At 48.8% G+C, this 23,561-nt stretch overlaps 1 protein-coding gene across 2 annotated transcripts; it reads left to right on the top strand.

The window, feature by feature from the left end:
* Window positions 1-504: 504 nt before the first annotated feature.
* LOC311324123 (myosin regulatory light chain 2, skeletal muscle-like) lies at window positions 505-21,038 on the top strand (the record flags this gene model as incomplete). 2 transcript variants are annotated; one of them, XM_084456528.1, is made up of 7 exons in its annotated part: window positions 505-613; window positions 1,204-1,315; window positions 18,367-18,465; window positions 19,992-20,172; window positions 20,326-20,404; window positions 20,581-20,629; window positions 20,937-21,038. In XM_084456528.1, the coding sequence occupies exons 2-7, from the start codon at window positions 1,235-1,237 to the stop codon at window positions 21,036-21,038; spliced, it is 591 nt and encodes a 196-aa protein (XP_084312654.1). In that variant the 5' UTR covers window positions 505-613; window positions 1,204-1,234. The 2 variants fall into 2 exon arrangements, with proteins under 2 accessions (XP_084312654.1, XP_084312653.1); XM_084456527.1 differs by lacking the exons at window positions 18,367-18,465; window positions 19,992-20,172; window positions 20,326-20,404; window positions 20,581-20,629; window positions 20,937-21,038 and adding exons at window positions 13,528-13,831; window positions 14,153-15,399.
* Between the last annotated feature and the right edge of the window lie 2,523 nt (window positions 21,039-23,561).

Here is a 23,561-nt window from a genome sequence, read left to right as displayed (position 1 = left end):
CCACTGCAGCGTTTACTAGTGAACCTATCTGTACCTGCTGAAGATGTCAGAGGAGGGGATTGGCTATCAGAATTAAAACAGCCTCCATGCAGCTACTGTAGCAACAGGTGCTGAGCATGTACCTTAAAGATATAATACTGATACCTGCTGTTTTGCCATTGTAGGCTACTATACTTACATTACAGTGAGGCTCAATATCAATATCATACAGTAGCAGTGTCTTACAATTTACAGTATTGGTTTACTCTGGGCAGATACAGGTGTTATCAAAATGAATTTAATACTAGATGTTGTGTTATGGGCTGCGTATTACATGACTGAAAAGACTGCTGATTTCACAACTGGCTTTCAAAGTTGAAGCTCCTGTCCTGTGGTGACTGAAATAAATGAATACAAAGAGGGTAAGTATTTGTTCTAACAAAGGACTCGTTGCCCCGATGATGACCGCATGTCCATGTGATCCTCGTGTTGTGGGAGTTTCATTGTTACAGTAAAGACGTCAGCTCACCTACAGTAGGAGCTGCTGACGTGGTACTCACCTTAGTTACCAGGAAGTGTTTTAACACCCATGGGAGCTGGTGCGGCAGACTTTGCCCTGTAACTCTGCACAGGGGTGAGTAAACTAGTTATTGCACCCATATTTTTATACTGATCAGTGTCTGTCGAATACCTTCGATACAGTGAAGGCCTACAGATCGTAATGGTTACTTTATTGACCAATTCGTTGTTTGTTTTTTTACTATAAAAATACGGAAGCGGGGAAGTTAAAAGATAACAAGCCTATGCAGCCTAGAGCGAGAGAACGCGAGCTTTTTTTCCATCCAGAGATATAATCTGCTCATAGAAAGCAGACTGTCTGGTGTCACAGACCCGGTGTTGTGTCGCCGTCCCCGGGTTGAGTTCCTCAGCCAGGTGAAGAGCCGTGGAGGAGAGGCGCAGGTAGCCTACAGCAGCTGTTAGTGGAACAGGGCGATAGAAAACCCATCAGAAATATAGCCTAGCCTACTCTTTCACTGTCGCAAAAGTTAATAGATAAGTAAAGGCTCACGGCTGCTGAAAAAGAACCTGTGCGAATGTGCGCATTGTTCAAATTGAAGTATATCAATATTGTTGCGTTTAGATGTGAAAACAAGTGCATGCATGGTTCTGGCATGGCGGTGATCATGATTCATGACATAGCTTCCTCGTTTTTGTATCTCCCAGCACTTCAACAGTGGCCCACTGGTATGTTGACATGAAGATTCACGAGAAGATCCTCACCCATTTTCAGTGTTGTAACTCACCTGTCGATAGAGAGGGATACCTCTACAAGAAGGTAGGTTCACTACTAAAGAGCCAAATTGTGAACGAAACAACTGCACAGTGAACATGCCCCCCCCATCAAGATGGGGTGAAACAGGGTAAAGTGGGACGTTTTTTGCAAATTTGACTTCTGCAACATATTTCGATATGAACCCAATACATTAGATCCTAACCTGATACCATTCTGAAATTCCCAAGATGTTTTCTCATCAAATCAGAAAAAAAATCAGATATCATACTCAGAGTAGACATGACACATATGTTAGTGTTTCTTGTGCCAATACCAAAAATTCTGTGTCCAATTGATAATCTGGGACAGCTCACTCTGTAATCTGGGACACTCATTATTAGTCTCATGACATAATGTGCAAACCTATCTACGGTAGGCTAATGTAATTTAAATTAGGACAATATTTTGCTGTCTTTATCTATAGACTTTACAAAAAGCTACAGTACAGTATATGTGCATGTTATTTATAATAATAATAATAATAATAACAATCAAACAATGTCAAACAAACCATGTAGGCATATTATTATTATTATTATTAATGCTAGCTAGTGGAATAGAAGGAAAGAAGTAATGGTCATTTCACAGATTTCTGAGAGATCAGTCTAGAAAATGCTATGAATATTTGATTTCTGTGTGACTGAGAACCGTTGCTTTGAGCTAGCTAGTTAACTGGCCAAACATTAAAACGCTTTTGTAAGTAATGCTGCATTGCAAGACCCCCCAACCTTGAATAACTTGCCTATATGGTATTGCAAAATTCATTAATAAATGCATATTTCCTCAATTAAAGAACTGTATATGACTGGCCCACATTAGTCAAAGCATGCTGTCCCACTTTTTGAGCCACATTTCCTAAAGTGGGACAACTAGAAATTGGTGGGGGGGGGAAAAACAGTAACATATTTTCACCACTTTAATGCATATTTTGATGCATGAATATATCACAAGTATCATCTAATAACAATTAGGAACATTGTTTTTGTTATGACCGATTTATAACCTTAGCATTCAGTTTACCTAATTCTGTCACTGACCTTCTCATGTACTTCAAGAGGGGTGTGTCCCGTTTGAGGATTGCCCTGCCCCCACACCACATGTATGAAGTCATGTGATTCGGATCACATGACACCCCTGCTTGGATTCAACACCCATCTTATATTCAGTAGCTTTTGTTAGAGGAAGAGATAAACACGGAGGAGCTTAGGTGTCCCACTTTAGTCAATGTCCCACTTTACCCTGTTTCACCCTGCATGTTGTTGAGTGTGTCAGTGGAGTGGGCTTTTCTAGTTTAGATTTATCTATAGAGCCGACTTAGGCCCATCATATTTTTTTGGTTCGGCCTAAAATGTAGCCTAAGCATTTATTCGAAATTAATTAGTGAACAAACTATGATTCCACTGTAAAGCAAATATGAAGGTTAAACAACAGGCATAATGTAGCTGAGGCTATGGAAAGGACTGTATAAGGGGACTGGTTCAATATGAATATGTTCCATTCGCCCCCGGGGCGTCGGTCAGGACACACTTGACAGGAGAGTGAATTTGGTTTATGGCAACTTTACTGGGGATGTAGGCACGGCCAGGGTACAGTACAGGCATGGGTATGCAGATGGTTGAATGATACAAGCACGGAGTGAGAATTACGGTGTGTGGTTCTGATCTCCGGGTAGCTTGGGTGGAAGTCGGCTGGTGACCAGAAGAAGCACAGTCTCAAACTCTCGATGCTGTCCCACGTAGCGTCGTCCTCTTCCCAAGCAACGACCGCGTCCCCGCGTGCAGTATCTAACCGGCTGCTTGCTAGCTAGCAAAACATAGCTCATTATAGCCAGTGTGGCTAACTAGCTGGCTACTCCTCCTAACTTTACCGAGCTCGACGCTAGCAACTATTTCGAGGAGTCAGTCTTATTCCTTTAACTAGACCGAACTCAACTCGCAAGCTAAGAACAAATAAGAACGATGTTGTCTTCCCAACTTTTCTGTCTCGTATCGTATCGTCGTTGCCTTCTCTCCGCACCACCGCAACTCGCGCTCTGGAAAAGGATGAATGCAAGAGCCCAGAACGCACTGCGCACTTAAGGTGGCAGGTAGATATTACTCACAGCTTAACTCTGTTCTTAAGGTGGAAATAATAAGCAAATATAATAATCAGGTTCTTAAATATTTGGAACCTTTCTAACAGCCGCCCCCGAAAGTACAGAGTACGTTCGCTACTAAGAAAGGTGACAAAGTCTCTAGTGTCTTACGAGGGGTTGGCGGTGACGGTAGTGCTCTCCGCCTCCTCACCGGTCGGGACAGCTGGCAGGGCGACCAGCCTGGCCACTGGTCTGGTGTAGTCACGATCTCTGATCCTCACATCTGCAGAGCGGACGTGGCCATCAGCGCTGGGGTGGACCTTGGTGACATGGCCCATGGGCCACAGAGCCCGTGGGAGCTGGGGGTCTACCAGCATCACGACAGCGCCCTCTGTGATGTCGGCTCTTGTCGAGTGCCACTTCTGGCGAGTCTGCAGGTTAGGCAGATAGTTCCGCAGGAAACTGGACCAGAAGCGATCTGCCAGAACTTGGGAGTGCCTCCATCGACGACGGCTCAGCAGCTCGGTCTCTGGATACACGATCTGGGGTAGGGATCCATCCGGCCGCCCCATCAACAAGACATTGGGTGTCACGGGATCGAGGTCGGTGAGGCTGGAGGAGACGTACCCCAGTGGCTTAGAATTGAGTATCCCTTCCACTTCAAGCAGCACGGTCCTTAGTACTTCCTCTGGGACTGACTGGGCTCCCACTGTGGTGTACAAGGCCGTCTTCACGGAACGGATTTCCCTTTCCCACACTCCTCCGAAGTGGGGTGCTGCAGGGGGGTTGAAGTGGAAGCTGATTTTCTGCTTGGCAAGCTGCTGTTGCAGATCTGGTGACAGGGCAGCGAACGTCTCTCGCAGCTCCTTTTCTCCTCCCCGGAAGTTGGTTCCCTGGTCGGAGTACAGCTCGGCTGGTGTCCCTCGGCGGGCGATGAATCGTCTGAGGGCCATCAAGAACGAGTCAGTGTCGATGGAGTTCAGGAGATCCAAGTGTACACCTCTGGTGGTGAGACACTTAAAGATGATACCCCACCTCTTCTCCGTGCGCCTTCCCACCTTGACTTGAAATGGCCCGAAGCAGTCCATCCCCGTCGAGAAGAAGGCTGGCTTAAAGAGGCGCAGGCGGGCGGGCGGCAGGTCTGCCATCTTGGGAACAGAAGGTCTGGCCTTCCAGCGTCGGCATTCTGTGCAGGTGTGCTGGTAGCGGCGTATCGCTTCACGGCCCCGCAGGATCCAGTATGAGCGCCGTATCTCCGCGAACACCCTCTCTGGCCCAGGATGGTGTAAACGACTGTCGAAGTCTTGAATGAGGAGTCTGGTAGACGGGTGGCCAGGATCCAACACGATAGGATGCACTGCTGTCTGCTCGAGGTCTTCGGCATGACGGAGTCTGCCGCCAACACGAATGAGCACCTCCTCTTCATCCATCTCAGGTGACAAGGTGAGCAGTCTACTGCTGGATAAGACGGGCTTGCCTGCCTTCAGGAGCCGCAGCTCGTCTGGGAAGCTCTCACGCTGGGATTGCTTGAGTATGAGGATCTCTGCATTGCGGTAATCTTCAGCAGTACAGCTGCTGCTCTGATCTGCCGCCCCATGCAGCTCCTGCGCTGTAGCTTCCAGCAGCTCCCTCCAGGTGTCATACTGCTTCGTGTCTGCCTCTACTGCGCTGACCGTGGTTGAAGTGACACCACAGAAGGCAGACTTCCTCAGCTCAGAGGCATCGCCATCCTGTTCGACACTGGGCTTGACAGGCCACTCTTCTACGGGTTTAAGGAGGAACGGAGGCCCTTGGCTCCACCTGTTGGGCTTCACAAGGTCTTCCAGGCTCTTGCCCCTTGTGATATCATCAGCAGGGTTCCTCGCTGAGTCTACATAGCGCCAGGCATGGGGGCTGGTGAGTTCCTGTATTTCCGCCACTCTGGTGCCAACGAAGATCTTGTAGCGGCAGGACTCTGACTGCAACCACGTCAGAACCGTTGTGGAGTCTGTCCACAGGATGGTCTTATCGATCTTCAGCGTGAGCTCCTTCTCTATGAGCTTAGCCAGTTGGGCTCCAGTGACGGCTCCACAAAGCTCCAATCTGGGCATGGAGAGGAGTCGCTTGGGTGCAACTCTGGAGCGGGCCAGGAGGAAGGACAGATGGACTTGGCCTTGACTGTCGACCGTTCTCAGGTACGCCACCGAGCCATAAGCTTGCTCAGAAGCGTCAGAGAACACATGGACTTCACGGGTGACGCTTAACTCATCCTCTTCAGCTGGTACGTATGCTCGTGGCAAGGTGACCTGAGGCAGGAACCGTAGCTCTTCCTCCCAGTCGTTCCATGCTTGCAGGAGGTCTTGGGGCAGGAGAGGATCATCCCAGTCTCTGTGTTTCTCCCAAAGGCGTCTGACAAGCATCTTGGCTCGAGTGGTGTAAGGTATGATGAACCCCAAGGGGTCGTACTGACTGGCTAAAACTCGGTAGATGTTCCGCATCGTTGGGACGCCATACTCTATAGGTCGGTGCTTGTAGCCTATGGTGTCAGTTTGACAGCGCCAGCTGAGTCCTAGGGTGGATTCAGGGGGGTCTGCTCTGTCTTGGGCGAGCCAAAGCTCGAGGCTGTCGGACCTGGCCTCCTTGGGTAGATGTTCAACGACGCTTGGCACGTTGCTGGCCCACTGGCGTAGGTCAAACCCACCGGAGGCTAGGAGCTCCCGGAGTCTGTCCACCAGCTGTCTGGCATCCGCCGGCGTAGGCAGGCTCTGTAGTAGGTTGTCTACATAAAAGCACCTCTCAATGGAGAACCTCACGTCGTCTCCTGGCTGGCTATGTTCGGCTACATGGCGTTGCAGGGCGAACGTGGCGCAGCAAGGGCTGCAGGTGGTGCCGAACGGTAGAACCTGCCACTCGAATGCTGCTGGAGGGTCATCCCTGGTCAAGTCGCGCCATACAAACCGTAGCAGGGGACGGTCTTCAGGGAGGAGGCAGACTTGATGGAACATCCCTTTAATGTCAGCGCTAAGGGCGACGGCATGTTCCCGGAAGCGCAGTAGCACTCCCAGGAGCGATGCTCCAAGGGTGGGTCCAGGCAGCAGTGAATCGTTCAGGCTCTGGCCTCGGTACTGATAGGAGCAGTTGAAGACGATTCTGTTCTTGTCATTATGGCTCACCATGTGGTGAGGAATGTACCACTCTTCTCCCTCTTGGTTGACTTCTTCAGGGCTCAGCTTGGTCACAGAGCCTGCATCCACCAGCTTCTGGATCTCTGCGCTGTAGGCTTTAGTCCGCTCTGGATCTTTCGCCAGTCGTCGCTCTGTGCTCCGCAGACTCGGCATGACGGCTTCTTTGGGGGCGTGGAGGACAGGCATGTCTCCCTTGCGCAGAAGGGACGTGGCATAGCGCAGGACCCCTGATACCTCCACGCGGATGGTCTTCTCTTCTAGCAGGGCTACTGCTGCTTGGTCTTGCTTCGACCTGGTTACAACCTTCTCATTCCTGTATGGAAGAGTGTCGAGCTGCCAAAGCTTTTCAACATGCTTGAACAGTTCTGAGTTTTGTGTGGGAACTGATGTCACCAGACACTGCTGTGGACGTAGAGGCTGCTGGACGAACCTTGCCGGACCCTGAAGGGTCCAACCCAGTCTGGTACGGACAGCGGCGGGCCCACCTGGAAGACCCAGTCTGATTGGCTCGATTGCGGTGATCAGGTGTGGGTGGTCGGAACCAATAAGCACCAGGGGTCTGACACTCTGAAAGGGCTTGATTGGTAAACCAACCAGGTGGGTATACCTCTTCTGGAGTCGGTCCATCGGGTAGGACTGGTCAGCCAGACCAAGGCGAGCTGAGGTGAAGGCCCTGGAGACTAGGAAGCTGGTCTTTGGATCAGCAGCAGGAGAGATGTGGAAAGATACTGAAGAGCCGCGGAGCGTCTGGACATCCTGTCTGATGGTCCGCAGGGGCAGGTCCTCACGTGTGCCTTGTAGGCCAAGCTCTCGGGCAGCTGCTGACAGGAGCATAGTCCTTTCAGACCCGTCATCCAGGATGGCATAGGTGGTTAAAGTGTGATTGCCATGATGGAGGAGCACTCTGACGACCTTCAGTAAGACCCTGTTGTCCTCTGGTGGTCGGTCGACGTACAGGACCTCAGTGGCAGAGCTCACCAGGCAACTCTCTTCCTTGGTCGATGGTCTCGATGGTCGATCGTTGACTTCATGAAGGACCTGTAGATGTTTCCCTTGGCACAGGCCGCAGGGCTTCTTTAAGTCACATTGGGCTGCTTGGTGAGGCCTTGCACAGCGCCAGCACCTCTTGTTGGCCTTTATCCAGTCTGTGAGCCTTTCTTTGGTCAGCTTTGTGACTTCTGCACACTGGCTGAGGAAGTGCTCCTCATTTTCACAGAAAGGGCAGTAGGGCTTGGCTCTCCCCTTCATCCCCTTGGAGCCTCCCATAGGAGCACTGTTCTCCTCGGGGCCCTTAGATCCGTGGAGGACAGTAACGGACCGCTGTCCCTGGCGACCTTCTGACCTGGACAATTGCTTCTCTTTCACCCCTCTGGATGATGTCTGCCCGTCGAAGTCCTGACACCAGGATTCATACTGGAGCCACTGGGCCAGATCGATCAGGGTGGGAACAGTCCCTGGCTCCCGGAATGTGCATCGACGGAAGTCGGCTCGTTGCTCTTGGGGTAGTTTGCTTAGCAGTCTCACCACATGAGACCCACAGCGAAGTTCCACATCACCGTCAGTGCCCAATGTCTTCAGAAGGCCAACCAGTGACTGGACATGGAGTGCGAACCGCTCGAAGGCTGCGGTGTCGCCACGGCGAACATCAGGTGAGTCTAGGACACTGGCTATTTTCTTGAGAGCTATTTGGTGGGGCTGGCCAAATTTCTCATTGAGGGCTGACATGGTGTCAGTGTAGGGTGTGGGCGAGTTGAGGTAGGAATCTGCCATCAACTTTGCCTCTTCGAACTTCAGGTGGTCTACCAGGATCTGGTACTTGAACAGTTCAGTCCCTTCTACGGGCAAGAGGTTCTCCAGAGCTATCTTCAAACGTGCAAACTCACATGGGTCGCGGCGGCTGAAGTTGGGTATAGTTGGGCGTGGGCCCCTGTAGGTCTTTTCAGCTGTGGCTGCTGGATCATGGTGCAATGGAGCAGGGGTCTGCTGGCCCTGCCTCGGCATCTATGGGGCTTGTTGTGTAGAGACTGGAAAGTGCCCCGGCTGTCGAGGTGTATAGGTTGCTGCATAGGACGGGGCTCTAGGAGGTAGATGCTGTGCGTATGCAGGCTGGTAGTGGTTTGGAGGCTGCTGAGGTGCATAATCAGCGGCGTAGGATGTAGCCCTGATGGGTGGAGGCTGCTGAGGTGCATAAGCAGCGGCGTAGGATGTAGCCCTGATGGGTGGAGGCTGCTGAGGTGCATAAGCAGCGGCGTAGGATGTAGCCCTGATGGGTGGGGGCTGCTGAGGTGGATAGCCTGTCGTGTAGGTCGAAGCCCTGGGTGGGGGAGGCTGTGAGGTAGGGTCCCTTTGGTGGCACCGGGGCGCAGTGGAGGTGGAAACCATGTAGGGGGAATATGGCTCCCTGCTTAGCTGCCGAGGTTGGAGGAAGGGAGGTTGACTGCCGACCTTCACTGGTGACGCTCTGCGGCGGCTAGCTGACATGGCTTGGCTCTTCATCAGCTGTAGCTCCGCCATCAGCTCATCTAATCGGTCCATCGTCGGTTGAGCTGGTGGCTCTTCACAGTCCGCTGTGTCTGGCCATGGCGGGGGTTCAGGCCAGTCCTCGTCATCCTCAATGTGGACAGGATGGGGTTCATAATGGCTTACGGAGTGTGGCGTAGCTTGCTGAAGGCCGATTACTGTGTTGGTTAGCCTCCTCATCTCAGTCTGAACTTCACGGAGTGCAGCTACATCAGCGTAGATGACCTGCTGTGACTGCTGTAACATGACACTTTCGTTCTGGATGTCCCTGAGTTTGTCTCTCAAGGTGTGTTCTTGGGGTACATGGAGTGATGGTGGTTCTCGAATCTCCTCCCTTGGCTCTCTCTCTGGATACCGTAGGTGGGCTAGCTGGGTTTCCGGACTGTACCTCTGCCGCTCTGGGTAGTACAGGTCCGCCTCCTGGAGGTCAGCATCCTGCCTGTGGTGATCGATGTAGGGAGAGGGGGTGGAGTAGGGGGGGGTCATCTTAGCTGCTCCCTCCTCATGAGATGGCCATTCTTCCTCATACCCATGCCTGTCTCGTTGCCTGTGCCCAATGTAGTTGACCTGGTAGTCGTCCAGACGGGTTGGTGGGCGTGTCTGACGCTTAGGCCGTGTTCCGCTGTCTTCAAATTCCATGTTATCCAGGGGTAAATAGAGCATCCGGCTCGAAGGACCACAATGTAGCTGAGGCTATGGAAAGGACTGTATAAGGGGACTGGTTCAATATGAATATGTTCCATTCGCCCCCGGGGCGTCGGTCAGGACACACTTGACAGGAGAGTGAATTTGGTTTATGGCAACTTTACTGGGGATGTAGGCACGGCCAGGGTACAGTACAGGCATGGGTATGCAGATGGTTGAATGATACAAGCACGGAGTGAGAATTACGGTGTGTGGTTCTGATCTCCGGGTAGCTTGGGTGGAAGTCGGCTGGTGACCAGAAGAAGCACAGTCTCAAACTCTCGATGCTGTCCCACGTAGCGTCGTCCTCTTCCCAAGCAACGACCGCGTCCCCGCGTGCAGTATCTAACCGGCTGCTTGCTAGCTAGCAAAACATAGCTCATTATAGCCAGTGTGGCTAACTAGCTGGCTACTCCTCCTAACTTTACCGAGCTCGACGCTAGCAACTATTTCGAGGAGTCAGTCTTATTCCTTTAACTAGACCGAACTCAACTCGCAAGCTAAGAACAAATAAGAACGATGTTGTCTTCCCAACTTTTCTGTCTCGTATCGTATCGTCGTTGCCTTCTCTCCGCACCACCGCAACTCGCGCTCTGGAAAAGGATGAATGCAAGAGCCCAGAACGCACTGCGCACTTAAGGTGGCAGGTAGATATTACTCACAGCTTAACTCTGTTCTTAAGGTGGAAATAATAAGCAAATATAATAATCAGGTTCTTAAATATTTGGAACCTTTCTAACACATAACATTATTATCACATGATGATGTATCACTGCTCTGTGTTTTCACATGTAGGGGGATCGGGAACCGGTATTTTTTTGGTACTGGTATACGTCATTGGATCAGTACCGAAATATCAATAAGCTCACGGACAATAGCCTACTTTTTGTAAAACTGAACAAGAAAATATAACTCATCTTTTCTATGGATGCCATTTTAGTATAGTTTTTTTGGGAAAGATTGAGAATTACCCTCTATGCAAAACTTCACATGCTATTAATATTGAAGGGAAGGATATTGTAACTTATTTTGAATGTAATGATAAAAATATGTGTTCTATGGTTAATCTCTTTATTCTACTTGAACAATTTCATATAGGCTACACAAAGCTAAATTCTCTAACTCTGTACCTTCCTTTAAATTATTTATCATAGAAATTGATTATTACTTTGAGTCTCTTAAATGGAAATCAAACAAAAATGTAGGTCAACTGTTGATATATATATTCAGATTTTGTTTGTCACTGACGTATTTTGTATGTCCATTTTTTTCTTTTTTCTTCTTCTTTTCTTTCTTTTTCTTTTCCTGTTTTTTTTAGTTATGGTGTAAGTAATCTGTTTTGTATGATTACGCTTTTATGTTTGTGAACTGGATGACTAAATGTCCTACATTTCTATTCTTAATTATTATTATTATTATTTTTTTTTTTTAAAGCTCACGGACAAACGGTGCTGCTATCGGTAGGCTATTTAAAGGGCAATGCTCGTTTTTGACAACCTGGACCTTATTTACGACATATTATAAGAAGTTTGACTCACCGAGATAACTTTGGTGTAGTTCGGAGGCCTGTAGAAGAAATTTAAAATCCAGCGCGAGCCAGTATATCCATGTAATGACGGTGATCGGGGCAACGAGAATGCAGTTTCTCAAAATCTATTTTCGGCCGCTAAACGGTTGTTTTCATCAATCAGATTGGATGAATCGACAGTTGAGATTCCTCAACGCGAGGCATTGTTGTGGTTTTCAAATACGGGGTCTTTAGCCTCTGTAATATGATCTTTACACGCCTTTCCCCACTTGCTCCAGCACGCATGCGCACAGGCCAGCGCGCAGACTGGCTATTCTCACATTCTCTGCGCTACGATCGTTGTTGGTGCCGAGAATATTGTCGTCGTCATTCGTCAGCAACAATCCGATCGTAGCGCAGAGAATGTGAGCCGGAGAATAGCCAGTCTGCGCACCATAGATAGCATTTGTCTGGTTATCACTCCCTCCTTCCCTCCCTCCCTCTGTCCTATTGTTGACCTGCAGTTCTATGTTGCCATCACAAGAGGCAGTAGTCCCAGCACACCAAAATAAATACACTATGACACTGCACACTTTATAAATAGAGTGTCTGACTCCCATGCGGAAGCTTCAGGGGTTCAAGCCCTGGTGGGGATTTTTTTTTTGTCACTGGATGTTATAGAAGCTATGTAAAAATGTGTTTACTTGGCTATGTCAGTTATTGAAATTATGTGCAGTAATTGAACATTTGAAATACTCCTGTTTTGAAATTATACCTACAGTATAGGTGTCTCAGTAATTACCCATTATATATTAGGCTATACTTTGCATTTATTTACCAGGTAAATGTTTAGTAATTGGGGGACTATGAAAGGAAGGGTTACTCAAAACATTTTCAGAGTAAGTTAATTTAGCAATATAAATCCAGAAGCCTAGGGCCAATGGGCTTAGGATATAGACAATAAACTACCGATGGAATGGTGGTGGAGCAATAGCGGGAGCATTTTGAATTACTAGCGGGCCGCTGTCCTTGACGCCAATAATCCGCCAGAGGTCTGCTTGCCATTTGACGCCAGCTCGTCCATCGAGGACCCGTTGTAGGTCCGCTAGCCTTGTGTTATCTGGGTTTATCCCTTACCTTTGTCCAAGAACAGAAGTTGTACCAATTACAGAAAAATAGCTAACGTTACAGGAATCATCAGTGTAACTGCTTTAGCCACTGACCGCTACCATTAATGTTATGAAAGCTGCTGCTAGTTGTTGTGAGCTCATGAGCTAACTGGCTATCCCGCTCTTATTGTGCTGGATTAGCATTGGAAGCATTGGAACTGATGTGTCCAGGCGACAAGACCTATATTAATTCATCAGACATTATTTCATGTCATTTCAATTCACAGCTATTTCAGTGGCGTGACTAGCTTCCGTCCTACCAGTCCTGAACAGAAACAAGCCAGCCACGCACATAAGCCAGGCTGGACCTGGCCTGGTTAATATATCGGTATCGGTCTGATGTGCAAAACAGGGCCGATGTGAACAGTCGATAACTATTTCTGTCTAGCTGCCGTTGTATGTGTAGTTGTTGAGAGGAAACAATGTGGTAAATCTATGATTTATTGTTTAAGTGTTTTGGAGATAGAGACAGTGTTTCGATGTGTTTTTCAGTATGTATAACATTTGATTATCATATAAATTTGTTTTTATACAGAACATATCGACATCGGTAAATATTGGTTATCGGCCATAACAGAAATGTTAATATCTGTTATCGGTATCGGCCAAAATGTTCATATCGGTGCACCCCTGCTGTAGGGAGACGACCTCAGCCCTTAACCCCAGTTCCCACCCCCCTTCCAGAGGCGCATTATCAGACACCGTCATACCTGCTTGGCATGCAGCTGAGAAGAGAAACATCATAGGGGAGCTTGCTAATGTGTAAAAAGATGATGTCGGATGTAGAAAGTGGACGGGTAACCACAGTTTAATGTTCACTGAGACACAAAGCCTAGTTTTTAATGTACAAAGCTAAATGTACTTGGCAATGAATCGTGGCAAGCTCCCCCCAGTAGTGGGCTCTGGCACATGTGTGACGGGCACACGAACACACGCACTAACGTACAGGAGTCAAATGAATCCCCCCACCCTACTCGATTTCATCAGGTGGGGGACAGTTCATTCATGTATTTCAACTGAAAGCCCAGGTGTGTAGCGGAGAGACCTACCTGCCCGTCCCCACGGCGCGTCTCACCACGCCTCCCTTTGTCCCCCAGGGGGAGAGGAACACGTCCTATCAGAAGCGCTGGTTCGTGCTGAAGGGGAACCTGCTGTTCTATAAGGAGCGCGGGGCGGACCGGGAGCTGCTGGGCCTCATCGTGCTGGAGGGCTGCTCTCTGCAGCTGTGCGAGTCGGACGAGCAGTTTGCCTTCTCGCTGGTGTGGAGCGAGCCGGGCCTGCGCACCTACAAGCTCGCCGCCGAGGACCAGCCCGGCCAGGAGGCCTGGATCAAAGCCCTGCTGTCAGCCAATCACGGCTACCTGAGCCTGCTGGTCATGGATCTGGAGCAGCAGTACTGGGGTGAGAGAGAGAGAGATGGAGGGAGGGAGAGAGAGAGAGAGAGAGAGAGATGGAGAGAGAGAGAGAGAGAGATGGAGGGAGAGAGAGAGAGAGATGGAGAGAGAGGGAGGGTAAGGAGGAATGCAGTGTTTTCTTTGCTAATTTGAGGTGTTAAGGGAAGTGAGCTTTCTGTAAAAAAACAAAAAACAGACCGCTCTGTTCCTGCCAGGAAATAATTTTAAAGGATTTCTTGTGTTCAGTCTTATCATCCCTCCCCGTGTCTGTACAGATGGGATAATATTTCCTATCTTTTCTCAGTCACTGTCTCTCTTCTGTCTACAGAGGCTGTAAAAGGCTTCCCCACTGATCCACAGGGAGCGTCCTCCACCCTGCCTGGACTCCACCCCGGTAGAGCAGCCCTGGCCCCGACCCAGCCAGCCCACCCCGGTAGAGCAGCCCTGGCCCCGACCCAGCCAGCCCACCCCGGTAGAGCAGCCCTGGCCCCGACCCAGCCAGCCCACCCCGGTAGAGCAGCCCTGGCCCCGACCCAGCCAGCCCACCCCGGGCCGGCCCCAGGGACGGGAGCCAGCTGCAACCCCAACCTGACGCTGCAGGCCCCACCCAGGCCCTCCAAACCAGCCATGAAGAAGTCCCCAAAACTCTGGCCCAAGAGAAACGCCAATGTGGCGCCCATCAGCGGGCCCGCCCCACCCCAGGGGGAGTGGTCTGGGATTAGGTCGGGGCTCAAGGAGGAATTTAACGAATTACACGAGGACTTTGGGAAGGAAATCAGGGAGCTGATTGCTGATTGGTTGAAAAGGGGGCGAGATGAGGAAGAGAACTTGATTGATTTTGGATGAGCCGACACCTACCCTGTAGGTGAATACGTCAGTATAGACACACAGCATGGAAACACAAGAGTTCTTACTGACTTTGTCTGTACTGATGATGACTGGGATATACTTACTTCCTCTAGGCAAATGTGCATAATGTCCTTACTGATGTAACACCTACCTACCCACCTACCTACCCACCTACATACCTATCTACCTACCCACCTCCCTACCCACATACCCACTTACCTACCTACCCACCTACCTACCTACCTATCTACCTACCCACCTCCCTACCCACAATGTCACCTACCTACCCACCTACATACCTATCTACCTACCCACCTCCCTACCCACATACCCACCTACCTACCCACCTACATACCTATCTACCTACCCACCTCCCTACCCACATACCCACCTACCCACCTACCTACCTATCTACCTACCCACCTCTCTACCCACATACCCACCTACCTACTTACCCACCTACCTACCTATCTACCTACCCACCTCCCTACCCACATACCCACCTACCTACCTACCCACCTACCTACCTATCTACCTACCCACCTCCCTACCCACATACCCACCTACCTACCCACCCACCTACCTACCTACCCACCTATCTACCTACCCACCTACCTACCTACCCACCTACCTACCTACCTACCTACCTACCTACCTACCTACTCTCCTACCTAAATAATGTATGGGAATGGTAATTGATATAAAATAAATTGTTTTTTAATTGTATCCACTTACTCTTTAAAAGCCAACCTTGTGATTTGACACTTGAGTTTGACATGAACCACTGAGAAAGAAAAATATAGAGCATACATTCAGATGCTAAAAGCTAATATGATTAAGAAAAAAGAAGAAAACACACACCCTAGTCTTGGAGAGGCACCAGTAACGGGTGAAATATACAGGATAACGGAATGAAACTGCACACTCAAGCTCTTCATGCTGGATGATTTAATTTAACAGACATTTCAAGACTTTGACGAAGGCCAAAACTCTGTTTTATTAAACCACCCAGCATCGAGAGCTTGAGTGTGCGGTGTCATTCCTATATCCAAAAGCTAATACGATGCCACGAATAATCACATACAGACCTTAGTAAACAGACAGAGCCCTCACTAAGCGTAGATAGATGATAGAGCACCACCTAAACCCAACTCTATTGATCTCTGAGCACTCTCCCATTTGTTGGGACACAACTGTCACCCTCCTCAGCAAAAAATAACTTTCTCAGACAGAGGCCTGCTGGTTTGGGAGGAGGCACGGCAGCTTTACAGGGGCAAAGGAGGCCAGGAAGGGAGGGAGAGGGTGGCTGAATTTGACAGGAGAACCAAAATGGCTGAGATGGAGAATGGGGGAGGCAGCTCTATTTTGGTCTCTCAGCTGTCCGTTTTTACGGTCTTTCACAGCAGTCTCTCTCCTTTGCGCCCTTGTGATCTAAACTCATATCTCTGAAGTTTCCTCAACCTCAAACATTCTCCGCCAAGGGTTTCTTGGGCAGAAATCCTCGAAAACTAAAAAATAATCTGCAAGTCAAACAACAAACAAACAAGTCAAACAACAAACAAAACAGAAAATATAGAATAGACTGAATAAGTTCTGTTAAGACGTTTGCCGAAGTGAAAGTCCAAAGTAGGTCAGTAAAACCAGTATTTTACACTGAGGCGTTTGAATGTGAAACAGAAAGATGGCCAGGGTTTGTGTGGAGAGAGTATCAGGTCCCCTGCGCTGGATCTCAGTAACGTTACATGCCTCCGCTGTACAGTTGTATGATAGATAGCCGTCTATGGAGTTCATATATGGAGTGGGTGGGGGGTCTGCTGGTGCCTACACAGACGCAGGCTCTATCCTGGGACTCCAGCAGCGCGACCCAAATTAGAGACTCCATGTTGGAAAAGCTCTCGGTTCAGTCTAGTCATCAGTTCATTTCCGTTCATGTCTTCGAGGTTCATCGTTGGTCTCCTAGTGATGTGACCTCTGTCAGGATGGGCCTGATGTGATAGGACCCACAGATCACCATATAATATAAAATATAAAAATAGATAGTCATTATGAACGATTTATGATAGAACACATGGAATTTCTATTAACTGCTGCTTTCAATTGACACTGTTTACTGCAGGTATAGATGAATCTATTTCTAGTATAATGTATACATTTATAGTTTACAGTAATGGCTTTTGCTGTTTGTAGACTATCAAAATAATAGTTCAGATTTTGTTTTTGTTTACAGCTATTCCCTGACATGCTGTGTCACTGTTTCTTGAATACTTGCTGGCCCCGTGTCATCATCATTGGAACAAAACCAAGGTTCCGGTGCCAACAGCTTTCAGATTTCACGAGCGCTGGTGATCCTCGTACTACGGCCCCGCCGGGCATCAGTCAGACGCTGATGACTCAGAGATGTTTATAGGAAGCACTAGTCCGCACCTTGAGCAGCCAGTTGTGTCTCGTTGATGCTCGGTGGCGTGGGTGTGACTGTGACTCTGCCAGGGGGATAGATTCTGCCCTAGTCCCCATTGTACCCCTCATCCTAGTTGCCCCCCGTTCAGCTGTGGATGAAATAAACAAACAAAAATAGCAACAACAAAGCCCCTGGACGTGATGAAGAGGAGGAGGAGAGGGAGGAAGAGGGGCACTTCAATAGTGGTGCGGCCAGCGTTACCGGTTTGTCCATATTAGTCCATGTGTGACACCAAAGCAAGAACTGAATGTAAGGATTGAATTCATCTCATTCCAAGACCCACGGAGCCTATTTTGGAGTGGCAGAAAGGTGACACCCCCCTACCTCCTCCTCGCTCCTCCCTCTCTCTCTTACTTCCCCCAGCTCTGTTTTCCGGCCAAACCTGATGGTGTGTCTATAGTTAGCCCCCCGTGGCCTCGTATATAAGACCCTAGGGGCCAGCACTTACATGTCAGTCACATCGGCTTTGGCAAAGGCTTCTCTTCTTGACCAACCAATACCCCACAAACTCTTGAAAAGATGGTGAGTGTGGTTCCGTTCCTCTGCTTGGAGAACAGTCTCTAGGATCTAAGACTTTCTAGGATTAACTGATGACTGAGAGCTTCACTGATAGGATACATGATTCAAACGGGATTACGGCGACAAATTGGCCTCTAAACCAAAACTTTAGAAGCTCCTAGAGCTAAGCTCTCCAGGCCTGGCTTGGTAGCAGCGACTGGTTGCTGGCATTAGCCAAAGACCAGCTTGAAACATTGGTTTAGATCAGTGTTGTGATGTGAGAGATACTCACTGGAGGACCTCTGCTCCAGAGGCCTCTAAACTTTTAGATAATCTTAACCACGGTTGTAGTGGATGCTGTAGAACTGACAAGCCGTGTTTGAGACGATGTCAGCCTTACTACGAAAGCTTAACACAGAATAAGTATGATTCATTTGACAAGGCGGACTGAGGAACAGACTAGTTATTCATCAGAGCATCTTTGAATGGGTTGACTTATTCCGAGGTTTACATGAAACAAACTGAAGGAGAGCCAGCATCTCCAGAGGAATCTGTTGTGCTCTCCAGGGAAGGCTGTTTTGTAGTCAGTTTCCTGAGGTTCTCTAGTCCTCTAAACACCTGGTCCTCTTGCTGTGGGTGCAGACAGAGCCCCAGGAATAGCCAGGATGGCCCAGGCGGCCTGCGCTCGTGACGGTGACCTCCGTTAAACACGTGTTTTCTTTCCCGTTATTCTCCAGGCACCCAAGAAGGCCAAGAGGAGGCAGCAGCAGGGAGAGGGTGGTTCCTCCAATGTGTTCTCCATGTTTGAGCAGAGCCAGATCCAGGAGTACAAGGAGGTAAGTTTTTTTTTCACCACAACTTCAACACTTGACATCATTCCAGTCATGTACCAGGGCTAAGACCAAGCGCTTGGGGGAAATGGAAACTGTACTTGTGGTAGATTGCAACATGAGGTTTCCACCTCATCACAGTGAAGCTGTAGATTATGTTGTAATAGGCGATTGAAGGAATATCCTTTGGAAGCTTCCTGTATCTTTAAGCGAGCAGGTAATAGGTATACACATGGGATAGATGCACACATCAGTCTGGCACCAGTTCAGATGAGAAATGCCCTCGTCAGCAGGAAATAAGAGTAAATGGTGGGTCTGCTGATGGTAGCAGTCACCTCTCCCAGGGGATAGGTCAGCAGTCTCCCCCAGAGCCCCCACTCAGGGCCCCCGCCCCTGACTCCCCTGGAATGCGTTGCTCAACAGCTGGTAGGGGCTAACGCTAGCCCAGCAGCTAACGCTAGCCCAGCAGCTAACGCTAGCCCAGCAGCTAGCCATAGCGGGAGAAACAGAGAGACAGGGCTGCTTAAGAGAGACCCTTTCACCTGAAGACCTGAATACCTCTATTTACAGAGAAGGGGATTAACCAACCACTAACTTTACTATGTTAGCCTTTACTGGTCCAGGAAACGCTTTTGTTATTTGAAGGTTTAGCTCTGTTTCCATACATTACCCAGTTCTAAAAGCTAGTTGTGAGCAGGGAGGGAGGTGTTGGTAGATCGCTAGAGCACCACAGCTAGCTTATCAAGAGGTGCAAAACTGAAGAATATTTGGATGAAATTAGTTTTTCTTCTTCTTAAAAGAATTGGAGATAAAACTTGAGATCTTTGAATTATTTTTTTAAATCTACCTTTTTCAGATATTGGAGGTGACAGAATGAGACAGAGGGATTAGTCAGGGCCCAGGGAGGTGGTGGTGTACATAGCTATACAGGGTGTAATCAATACCACCTCCATGAATGTCCCGTGAAGCTTGTCAAACATTCCAAGACCATTTTAACACCTTAGAAAGACAAGTGGCTCAACAGCTGCCAAATCCTCCGCGTTACTCCAGTGCCATCTTTGGTTTCACTGTACCATACCTCGCTCTGGGAGGGGGAGCAGGACCCTTTCACATTTACACGTTTGTCTTGACAGACTAACTCCTGGTAATGACAGTCATGGGGAAGTCTTGTGACTGGAGATCCATGTGACTAAGCTGTGCTGTGCTCAAGTCACACTGTGGGAATTAATTGTTCTACACTTGTTGGGATTATCAATTCAGAATTTAATAGAAAATGACTTTCATATATCATGGCATACAACACCTTACTCAATAAAATCAACTCAATTGCATTTCAACCTCAATAACCTTTCTACCATTCTTTCTTTCCTTCTTTCTTTCTTTCTTTCTTTCTTTCTTTCTTTCTTCCTTTCTTTCTTTCTTTCTTTCTTTCTTTCTTTCTTTCTTTCTTTTTCTTTCTTTCTTTCTTTCTTTCTTTCTTTCTTTCTTTCTTTCTTTCTCTCTCTCTCTCTCTCTCTCTATCTTTCTGCCAGGCTTTCACAATCATTGACCAGAACAGAGATGGCATCATCAGCAAGGACGATCTTAGGGACGTCCTGGCCACCATGGGTCAGCTGAACACCTCTAACGACGAGCTGGAGGCCATGGTGAAGGAGGCCAGCGGCCCCATCAACTTCACCGTCTTCCTCACCATGTTCGGCGAGAAGCTGAAGGGTAGGTCGACGGTCGGACACACTGTCGTCTTCACCAGTCACACTCCTTCATCCTGTACAAGGCTAGCGTACGGAATATTAATGACTAAATAAGCTTTAGCTTTGTGAGGCGATGTGACGTCTGACTGACCTCTCCTTCTCTTGGTCCACTCAGGCGCTGATCCCGAGGACGTTATCGTGAGCGCGTTCAAGGTCCTGGACCCCGAGGCCACCGGACTGATCAAGAAAGAATTGTACGTATTTATTTTTTATTTTTTTTACCTCTAACCCATATTTCACTACTATTAGCTGGAAGTTCACTAATGCCGTTGTGAAATAGCCATTGGCTGCCCCGCTGATAGCTCTCCTCCACATCTCTCCCGCTCCACTTCTCTCTCTCTTCCCCACCTCTCTCTCTCTCTCTCTGCAGTCTTGAGGAGCTCCTGACCACCCAGTGTGACAGATTCACAGCTGAGGAGGTGAGATATACCTCCATCCCTCCCTCCACCACTCCACCCTCACCCCCTCCCTCATCCTCCCCTCCACCACTCCCCCCTCACCCCCTCCATCATCCCCCCCTCCACCACTCCCCCCTCCCCCCCTCCATCATCCCCCCCTCCACCACTCCCCCCTCCCCCCCTCCATCATCCCCCCCTCCACCACTCTCTTACTTTCTCAAATTTTACTTTCCCATTTACTGTGGATACAGGAAATATTGTTGAATTTTCCTCAGTGGCTCAGAGCTGTAACATTCTCTCTCTCTCTCTCTCTCCCTCCCTCCCTCAGATGACCAACCTGTGGGCTGCCTTCCCCCCTGATGTGGCTGGCAACGTAGACTACAAGAACATCTGCTACGTCATCACACACGGAGAGGAGAAGGAGGAGTAAAATCCCCCTCTCTCCAACCATCTACCTCTCTCCGTCCATCCCCCCTTCACTCCCCACCTCTCCTCCGACTCCGTGGCTTCACTCGTGCTTTCTCGCCCCCCCGGCCCCCCTCTCTCCCCTCGCCCGCTCGCTACGAAAGACTCGCCTCCCCCAAGGAGACACCGAGCGAGAGGAGCACCGGCCGCGGGGGCGTCTGTGCGCCAGTACCGACAGGGGACACGGGATTATTTTCAATAAAATAATCGTGTGACACTGAAACAACCCGCTCTCTCTCTCTCCCTCCCTGCCTCCCTTCTGTCCTGCCCCGCCCCCGTCTCTCACTCCTCTCTCTCCCGGCCCAGTCCAGCAACGCATGCATCATACCTACGCGTTCTATGCAGATATACAGTCCAGTACAGTATGTTGCAGCCAGTCAAAGCTCTTCTCTTGGGTGCTGTGGTGCATGCTCGGCCGCTTATTTGAAACAAGTAGGCGGCCGGACCTCCGCGGCCTGCTGTCTGGGCCCGAGGGGGAGTGTCTGGTGGACTCATCCCTCATCCTGTTGAGGAAAGGAGGACATTGTAAAAGAGGGGAGTACTGTACTACAATAGCTTGCCTACCCCTCTCTCTTACTTCTCTCTCTCTCTCCCGTACAGAGGGATGACAGGAGGGGTGGTCAGAACGAGAGGGACGCAGGATTTTATACGTAGATCTTGTTAGAGAGAGAGAGAGAGATAGAGCGAAAGAGGGCGAGAGGTAAGCTTGGAGAAACAGAGACAGAAGGATAGTCTTTTGTTTCCTCTCCTCCTCCTCCACCTCTGGCTGCTGTTTCTCCCTGTTGTTGCCCTTTCTGTGTCATTTCTCTATCTTCTCTGAAAACCTCTGTAAGAAATAAAAGCAATCAAGTACAAATAAAAAACAATGTCTTTCGTACCTATGGCGTCTTGGTTGGTTTGAGTGTGGGCATGGGCTAGACCAGCACCGGTCTCCTTTCTTCACAGCGCACCTGGACTGCACAGCAGAGGGTGCTACAGTCTAAGTAAGACTGACTAATACTTTACATCCATCCATGCCGCAGACTGACTGTATATCCTGCATATTACTATGTAGTGGACCAGAACACTTCTTCAGGGCACAGAGTTGCAAGTTAGCAGCTGTTGTGGGGTTTACAATGGTTACAGCAAGCACAACAACAAGTGCTAAAGGAACAGGGTAGCTTGGTAAATGAATGGTTATAAACAGTGCTAAAGGAACAGGGTAGCTTGGTAAATGAATGGTTATAAACAGTGCTAAAGGAACAGGGTAGCTTGGTAAATGAATGGTTATAAACAGTGCTAAAGGAACAGGGTAGCTTGGTAAATGAATGGTTATAAACAATGCTAAAGGAACAGGGTAGCTTGGTAAATGAATGGTTATAAACAGTGCTAAAGAAGTAGACAGGGTAAAAGGGTAAATCTCATCATGTGAAAAGAGAGTTTAGTAGTGTAGTGTAGCATGGGGACACATCAGGCCCAGGTAACACACGCACACACACATACACACACACACACATGCACACACACACACCGGGTCACGATAGAGGGCATAACATACAGCCCTGTCATCCACTCATCTCTATTTGAATAGAACATTATGTCCCTTCATCCAAGTTAGGCCTATAGAACAGACCTGTAGGCCTATAGAACAGACCTGTAGGCCTATAGAACAGACCTGTAGGCCTATAGAACAGACCGGTAGGCCTATAGAACAGACCTGTAGGTCTACAGAACAGGCCGGTAGGCCTATAGAACAGACCGGTAGGCCTATAGAACAGACCGGTAGGCCTATAGAACAGAGCTGCAGGCCTATAGAACAGATTTGTCTATACAATAGACAACAGACTCTGCACTACTGTACACTTGATCACTTGACACCTGACAACAACAATTGTGAATAACAATTGACTCCTGCCTATACAATAGACAACAACAACAACAGCAACGGACTCTGTACAAATGTATACTTGAATGTTATTTACAGTAATCGCCTTTATCATGGACACAGACATAGTGAGTCAGACATAGTCAGACATAGTCATCCATGACTGGATGGGATAAGTAGATGAGGATGATACTGATAGACAGATAGACTATGGATAGTAAACTGCCAGTTTGAGTATCTTTACATGTCTAACTGCGTACCTAGAACTGGAATGAGAACTGATTGATAAGACACTGTAAGCACAAGCGATGACAAGAATCCCAATGTTCCTGTACTTGTTACAGGTGGCAAATGAACTTTCTATTCTGGTTGGTCTTAATTTTTAGGGGCCAAGCCCCTATTGTAATTGTTAGTGTTATTATTATTATTATTCATCTGCCTTGGGAGTCTATGGCAGGCCCTATAGCCGATTGGTAACTTTTTACGAAACTGTGCACAATGGGCTTATGGCCCGAAGGCATGGAGCAAGTCTAACATCGATTGGCCAAAAGGGGGCGCTATAGCAGCCGACTGAAGTTGCTAACTTTGAACAGGCATATCTCAGGCCCCGTTTGACCTACAAAC

This window comes from Borostomias antarcticus (assembly GCF_949987555.1).
Source record: "Borostomias antarcticus genome assembly, chromosome: 22".
Classification (NCBI taxonomy): domain Eukaryota; kingdom Metazoa; phylum Chordata; class Actinopteri; order Stomiiformes; family Stomiidae; genus Borostomias; species Borostomias antarcticus.
Note: the sequence above shows the minus strand (reverse complement) of the source record. Positions and strands in the feature narration are given on the sequence as shown.